Source organism: Microcebus murinus, chromosome 7 (assembly GCF_040939455.1).
Source record: "Microcebus murinus isolate Inina chromosome 7, M.murinus_Inina_mat1.0, whole genome shotgun sequence".
Taxonomy (NCBI): Eukaryota; Metazoa; Chordata; class Mammalia; order Primates; family Cheirogaleidae; genus Microcebus; species Microcebus murinus.
The window spans coordinates 15,320,673-15,328,411 of record NC_134110.1 but is presented as its reverse complement, the minus strand read 5'-3'; the positions used below and the strand labels follow the sequence as shown (position 1 = coordinate 15,328,411).

General features: G+C 53.3%; 1 protein-coding gene across 1 annotated transcript; it reads right to left on the bottom strand.

The window, feature by feature from the left end:
* Positions 1–207: 207 nt before the first annotated feature.
* PGPEP1L (pyroglutamyl-peptidase I like) lies at positions 208–5,145 on the bottom strand. Its single transcript, XM_076005333.1, has 5 exons — positions 5,114–5,145; positions 3,040–3,148; positions 2,703–2,825; positions 1,102–1,328; positions 208–406 (listed from the first exon to the last, which is right to left on the bottom strand). Exons 1-5 carry the CDS (start codon positions 5,143–5,145, stop codon positions 208–210), a joined length of 690 nt encoding a protein of 229 aa, XP_075861448.1.
* Positions 5,146–7,739: the final 2,594 nt, after the last annotated feature.

Genomic DNA, 7,739 nt, shown 5'->3' with positions numbered 1-7,739 from the left:
TGTTCTTTCTTCTGACAATAGAAGAACCCTTTGTGATTTTGCTGGGCTAATTCAGAATTTTTCTCCCTCTGTGTAAACTGTTTTAACAGGCGATTTTGTAGAAAGCCTCTCAAAGCACAGGTGAATCTCCACGCAGGATTGAAGCGCTTCATTTTCTCTGAAGGATCCACCCCCCCTCCCCCCCAGGTTGGTCGGCTTTGGCCGGATTCACCACGGCTGAGTTTTCTGAGTCGTGCTTTGCGCTCGGGCTTCCTCACTCTCCTCCAGCATCTCCCGGATGATGACTTGCAAGGCTTTCCCCAGCAGGCTGGCTGGGAGCCGGGGCGACAGTGGAGGGACATGAATGAGTGCAGCGTGCCCATTTCCGTGATGCAGGGACAGGTAATAGGTGTAATCGCAGACGTATCTGCAACCGCAGAAAGCGCCACGTTACTTCTCCACCCAGCCTCTAACGTGGCGGAGTGTCAGCGGCAGTGGCCATGCAACATTGCAAAGCCGGGGGAGGGGAGGCCACCCGAGAGACTGCACTTTGGTTCTTCTGCCTCAGAAAGAACGAAGTGTGGGGCGAGCTGGGGACGGGCTTGGCCCTCAGTCTCATGGGCTCACGGCCAGCAAGTGGCCACGACAAATTCTCAACCAGCTAGTTCAAAACACCTTTACCCCAGTGCATCCCTGTCTCACTCATGTCTTCAGTGAGTCATTTATTTACTCATTCCTTGGGGAGAGGAGAAACTGCCCAGTGGGGGTCAGAGTTCGGAGAAACAAAGGTCAATCAGTCTTTATCGAGGGCTAAATCAGCATTGTTAACTCACAACTTTGGTCCCTCAAACTAAAAAGGCATTCGCTAAATGTTAGCGGCTCTCAAAATCTGCCTTCCCATCTCTTCTCCTGTGTCAGCCCACCGAAGAGCCCATTCCAGGAAGGGCATCTCAGAAATGAGACCTCAAGCAGGACAGCAAAGTGGGACCATCTGGGGTGGGTGGCACTGCCCGACCAAGTGGCCAGCAGGAGGTGCAGGATGGACTCTTGGAGGGGAGGGGGACACTGAAGACCAGCCCTTCTCTCCTACCTGCTCAGTGCCCTGGCACCCACAGAGTGTACCTGCCCGCATCTCGGGAAAAGGCCACCTCGACATCTCCGATGGCAACGCCCCTGCAGACTGCCTTCATGCTGACCCCGGACGCGATCACTTCTGGGCCACCCGGGAGGCACACCCCACCCTCGGGCCGGAAGCCCCGGACGTCGGCATCCCGGTAGCCTCGGTTCTTGCCGCACTGTTCCAGAAAGATTGCCTTGGCAGAGGCGTCCATGCCCACGTGGACGGCGAGCTGTGTGGACACACAATAGCAGAAAGATCCCAGGAAACCAAGTCCCTGGTCACTAAATGTGCAAAAGGGCCAAACCCTGGGACAGCCGGCTCCAGGGTGCAAAATATCCCAAACCCCAAATCCACCATGAAACCCCAGTGCCCTGCCTGGTGTCTCCTAATAATTATAGTTAGAACAAAAAGCAGCCTGGGTTTTTTAGCCGAATAGAAACCCATGTTGCACTCACATTTAAATGCTTTTATATTTCAAAATATTCTTACAGGGCAATGTATTCTTTCATTTTTGATGGGAGGAGTGGCAAGCTGGTATCTAAGACTACCATAGCAGAAGTTTAGTGTTTTCATGGAATTGTTCAACTTCTTTTTAATGCAGTTTTAATAAAGGATGTTAGTAGCAGTCCAATCTTGGTAGAATTTGTCTGAGCCAATTATTTTTCCTCTGTGAACAATAGCTAGCTGCTGAGTATTTTACCACAACACTTGGGGTATTGTCTTAATGGCTTGGTGGAGTATGTTTTATTAAACTCATCATCTGGTCTTTGTTTTTGTGTTTTTATGTTTGTTTGTTTTGCAGGGGGTGGGTTGTACCAGTTGGGGTTTTTTGGTTTTGTTTTTTGGTTTTAGAAACAGGGTCTCCTTTTGTTGCCTAGGCTGGAGTGCAGTGGTGCAATCACAGCTCACTATAACCTCAAAGACTTGGGCTCAAGCGAGCCTCCTACCTCAGCCTCTGGAGTAACTGGAACTATAGGCATGTGCCACCATGCTTGGCAAATTGTTCTGTTAATATTTTTTGTAGTGATGGGGTCTCACTGTGTTGGCCAGGCCAGTCTCGAATCCCTGGGCTCAAGGGATCCTCCTGCCTTGGCCTCCCAAAGTGCTAAGATTATAGGCATGAGCCACTGCACCAGTTCTTTACATAGTAATTATATACAGATACATTCGGCTGAGTGCTATGAAGATGGTCCCTCCCCTGGGTGGGCCACCCCCACCAACTGCTCTCCCAGGCCTGGGAGGCCCTGGTCCCATATTCCACTCACAACCAACCTGCCCACATGGGCTTGTGTGGGACCTGACCCAAGGGCCTCTCCCTTAGGTGGAAACTATTTTGAGTCCTGGCTGGGAATAATACTTCCATTTCTTTTCTTCCCTTTTTCTCTCCAGATTTTCTTTTAAAACTTGCTCTACATTTCAAATTAAACTTTTAGAAACAAACCCACCCAGAACCGTACAAAAGGGACCTCGCATTACTGGTGGGACTTGGGCATGGGTGCACTTCGGCCGCCAACCCTAGAACCAGGGTCCCGGGGTGCTCCCGGGCTCCCGGCTCCACCCGGTTGTCAGCCTCTTGCCCCACGGCCCCTCCGGCCATCAGTACTTGCGGTCGGAGCTCTTCCCAGATTCTGGCGACCCTCCGCCTCGCCTCCCTGTAATCCACAGGCAGCTGAAGAGTCCGCAGCTCCAGCTCCATGTCACCCCCCAGGCCCAGCTGGGACAGCTCCTGCGGAGAGAAGCGCGGGGGCTTGCCTCAGTGGATGGGGGCAGGGAGAAGTCGCTGAAGACTCAGCCCTTGGGGTCCACTCCCAGGGTCTTCGGTGTGCCAGGAACCTGGCCTCCAGGAGCTCACACAGTGGCCCGGGCTGAGAGGGCCGCAGTTCCCGCCCCGCGAGACAAATGCTGAGCGTGGCTGCCCCCGTCAAGGCGGGGCGCCCTACAGAGGCCCGTCCGACCGGCCGTGTGTGCAGAGGGGTGCGCATGAGTCCTGTGCGCGGATGCGGGTGAGCCGCGTGAAGACGCCGGCGCGGGCAGGCCAGGCAGAGGAAGCTACAAAGGCAGAGGGGCGCACAGGAGCCTGAGGCCTCTGGGGACTTCGCTGTGACACGGCGCCCCTGGCAGGGCTGAAGCCTTCTTCCGTGTGTCCTGCACGCCTCAGGACAGGACATCCAGCGCCCTGGGCTCTCATCTGAGCACAAGCCGCCTACAGCATCTCCAGGTATTATGACAAATAACCCACCGCCACCACCAGTGGCACGACAGGGAGCACCGCACGCGGGGAAGGGTGGGGGGGACAGACAGCTTCTGGACGGCCGCCGGTCATGTTGGATGACGTCCACCCCATGACCTCGTTTTAACTTGATTACCCCTGTAAAGACCCTACGTCCAGTGAAGGCCACGGGCACTGGGTGTTAGGATTTCCACGTCTTTTGAGGGGGACAGAATTCAACCCGTCACTCCCTCTAAGACTGTGCTTTCTTGGAAGGCTGATGGCATCGCTTTTGCCCAGGTAGAAAGTGCCGAGAAGCCGTACCCTAGACCTCCTTGGCATTTATAGAGCCAGGGTGGGGTGGAGGACGTTTGACATTAGACGTGACACCCGTGTCTCTTACTTATTGAGAGACAAGGCCCACGAGACTCAAGGCCCTGCCTCTGCTCACGCTGGGATTCCTCGGGCACAGTGACAGCCCCTGCTGCATTCCGGGAGGGCTCCTGGGCTGGGGCCGCCCTCCACACACACGGCACTGAGGTTTCAGCCCAGAAAATGGAAAGAGGTACTTTCACTGGAATAGACACAGACGTCACACAGAGCTGCCCATCTGCGCAGGTCACTTTTTGCCACCCAATAGGTGGAGAAACTCCTCTAATATTTAGAGATCTTGGGGTATCAGCGTTGACAGAGAACAGACTGTGGACAAGTGTGAACTTGAACTTGTTCATGTATTGCCTTGGAATTATTCTCCAGGATCTTCCTAGTGTGTTTTCGCTCCCTAACTAGAATGTCACCCTCTTCCTCTTTCCCTCCACAGCTGTCCTGTTGAAGGGAGAGGCACCTAGGTGGATCCGCCCTGTCCCCAGAGATGGGGACTCGCTGTCATCATGGACTCTGCTAAGGTATCACCAGGCTCCCAGGGAGGAGGTCATCACTGCTGCCCATACTGTGTGGGTGGGGGAGGGGGACATCCCGATTCCTGCTGGGTTCCCTGGAACCCTTCAAGCACACGGAGGGAAACCACAGCCAACAGACATCCCCCATGGAGGACAGAGGGCACTGTCTCCACAGCCATCGATTTGGAGGCAGGAGAACAACTGTACCTCCATGTACTTAGCCCAGGCTCCGGCCAAATTGCTTGTATGGTCCTTGGAAGTCTGCTGCCACCCTGAAGTCACCAGAATGAGTGGTGGGCTCTATTGGTTTTGGGGGGTACTATGGACTGAACTGTGTCCCTCCAAAATGCTTATGTTGAAGCCTTAACCCCCCAATGGGATGATATTCAGAGATGGGTCCTTTGGGAGGTCCTTTGGTTAGGTGAGGTCATGAGGATGGGGCCCCCATGATGGAATTAGTGCCCTTCTAAGAAGAGATGCCAGAGCCTTTCTCTCCCTACCTTGTGAGGTAAGCAAGGAGGCAGCTGTCTGCAAACCAGGCAGAGAGCCCTGACCAGGAACTGAGTCAGCCAGAAGCTTGACCTCAGGCTTCCAGCCTCCAGAACTGTGAGGAATAAAGGTCTGTGTAGAAGCCACCCAGTCTGTGACATTGCGTTACAGCAGCCCAAGCTGACTAAGATGGGACTTCCAGTGGGTAATGAGATGAGGCCTGGTTGAGCTTCATCCGGCCAGTGCATCATTCAGCTTGAGAGGGCCACCGTCAGAATCCCACTTGAGACGGTGAGGAACTTTCCCCAACTTGAAATGGTGGAGGGAGTCTCCAGACGCTGCCTCATGTGGCAACTCCTGCTCTTGCAATGCCTGTCTGTCTGTCTGTCTGTCTGTCTCCCATACCCACACACTTACCTGGTGTCCTGGGCCACGTGCACCATGTCCATGGCAGACAAAGGCATTTTACAAAAAATAAGCCAGAGCTGGTGGTTATCACCAGACTAAGCCTGGACGGGGGCGGGGGTGCAGGCCAGGGGGCCACACGCAGGGCCAGACCCCAGCTACGGTACCAAGGGAAAGGCATGGGCTTTGGGTCAGAAAGACCTGGCTCTGGCCCCTCTCACTGAGTAAGCTGGGCATGTTATTTACCTTTGGCGTACCTCAATTTTCTCATCCGTGAAATGGGGATAATGGAAAACCAGAGTGGTTTTTATGAAGATCAGATGAGATGGTTCACTCAGCACGTGCCTGGCACACAGTCGGGGCTTTATAGGAGGGACTGGCGTTGATAATGAGCCCGTATTAATTTGAGAATGTCATGCACTGAAAATGACATTTATTAGAATCTGATGAGCCTGGGGCCCGTCTGAGGAGCGAGAACGTTCCCCACAAGCAGACTGCAGGCCACTGGCTGTCACCACCGTTTCTGCCGAGAAAGGCTGGTTGTTTTAGTAGAGGGAGGCCTGGTTCTGTGCAGACCTAGAGAGAGGCAGCCTTTGTGTTTTGCGAGCTGGCACACTTGCTCAGCTAGAATTGCAGTTTTCTTTGTGCTAAAGGGGGAGGAACAAAGCCTGGCATAACCACCCTCCCCAAAATGACATCTAGCGAACTGCTTTAGCCAGAGGAACGCCTGGGCTCACGGAGGCATGGAGCGTCTTGTGCTAGGTCCATATCCCCTCAAAAAAGCCTGGACCTCACCAGTGGCAAAGTCCTGCTGCCTCTTTCTCTCTCCCACTTCTTCTGGCCCCCATGTTGTCCGAAATCTGGTCGCCAGGAACACATGGCAGTTTAACAAACAAGACCGAAGGGAGGAAAATGACTGCCAGTTGCTCTCTGAATTTGTTCAGATCCACCAAGGCTGCGGCACCAGTTGGTGTTGAAAAACAGTTGCTGTTTTTCCGAGATCCGATTCTTCCCTTCTCAAACATGAGTTCGGGGCTAGCACCAGGATGCATGAATGTCTTCCTTTGTTTAGTTGTTCCAGAAAATTCCCTGAGGGCTTGAAATCTGGCATCTGCTCAGGGCTGGGCGTGTCCTGGAGGGTCGAGTTCTTGGAGGAGACACGAGGGCTAGAAGCAGCAGACGTGGGCTGCAGAACAGAGGTGGAACCCACAACCCAAATCTCCCCTTCACTGCTGGGGAGTTGGGCACATGATTGAAATCTGCTGAGCCTCAGTTTCCCTCTCCATGAAGCATAGTGATAATAGGACCTCCCTCAGAGGGTTGCAGTGAAGGTTAGATAAGACCCTGCATGCAGAGGGCTGCATGGAGGAGGGGGCCTCTTTGACCAGAACTTGGAAGATTAGCAGGAATTTGCCTGGGGAAAGAACTTTCCACAGAGCAGGAACAGTGAGGCTTGGAGCTGTGTGCAAAGACCTTCCTTCCTTCTTCTTTCCCATCTTTTCATCCTCTCCTCCCCTTTCTTTCCCTCCCTCTCATTTTCCCTCCCTTCTTTGCACTTTTTCCCATCAGTCATGGGCTGTGCTGCAAGGCCCTCCCTCCTGAAGTCTCTACACTGGGCTCTGGCAGAGGGTTTGGGGTGCAGGTGGGGATGGGGTGACAATGAGAGAGGAAGAGAGAGAGAGAGAGAGAGAGAGAGAGAGAGAATTAATGTGGTCCTCTTGACCTGCTGGGTTGGAAGGGACCCGCAAGTCATCAGGTGTCACTGAGACTCAGGCTTGGACACTGAGCCACCGTCTAGGCTGGAGGCCCCCCGTGAAGACAGAAGCTAAAGCCAGAGGCGGTCACGTGGGCAGAGGAAGGAGAGCGAAAGAGACGGAGGAGGCCTGGCAGAGGGAGGAGGGGAATAAGTACAGGAGCCATCGGAGGAGTATAACACAGCCATTACAAATGATTTTATGAGGAATTTATTGATTCAGGGAAACCCCTGAGAAAGAATAAGTTTAACAAATCAGGATCTCAGACTGTTTCCTGCACCTGTTGATGAAAATGGAGACATACCGGAACGGCCCTCCCTTGCGCGCGCAGTAGCAGGGCTCATTCTTATTTCTGTTCTCTCTGTGAGGTTTGGACAATGGACACGCATGTGCTACGTCTCTGGTACTACCAGGGTTTACACTCTGGTGTGAGTACAGTAACCCAGTACTCACACCAGCTGCCCTGGAGGCCCCCTGCTGTGTAAGCCACTGTGCCCAGCACCTCACTGCAGCCTTCTGCTGGCTACTGATGGTGTCCCCATTCCACAGATGAGGAGGAAGGGGAAAATAGAGCAAACATCACAGTGGGGGAGAGAAGGCAGCCAAGTTCATTGGCAAATGTGGGGAGAAATAAAGATTTATGGAGAGTAACATCAGCAAGATGGAGGAATAAAAGATCCCTTGGCATCACCCTCCCACAAAAATACAGCTAGAAATTATTTAAAGGCAAGAATTCCACCCCGAATAAATGAGAATTCAGGGGAGAAGCAAAGAAACTCCCTGGGCCAACAGAATTGAGAGAAGCTGAGACCAATAAGAGAAGTAGTTATTTCAGACTGTGCTGTCCCCTTCTCCCAGCGAGCATAATACCAAGCAAAACAGTC

What these genes read in the sequence shown, in the direction of transcription:
- PGPEP1L (XM_076005333.1), bottom strand. Translation starts at nt 5,145, where the DNA reads ATGGACATGGTGCACGTGGCCCAGGACACCAG. An exon ending in CACGTGGCCCAGGACACCAG is followed by an intron (nt 3,149 to 5,113) that starts GTAAGTGTGTGG and finishes CTGCCTTTGTAG; the next exon opens with CTTCCTCTGCCTGGCCTGCC. An exon ending in GGCCGGTCGGACGGGCCTCT is followed by an intron (nt 2,826 to 3,039) that starts GTAGGGCGCCCC and finishes TTCTCTCCGCAG; the next exon opens with GAGCTGTCCCAGCTGGGCCT.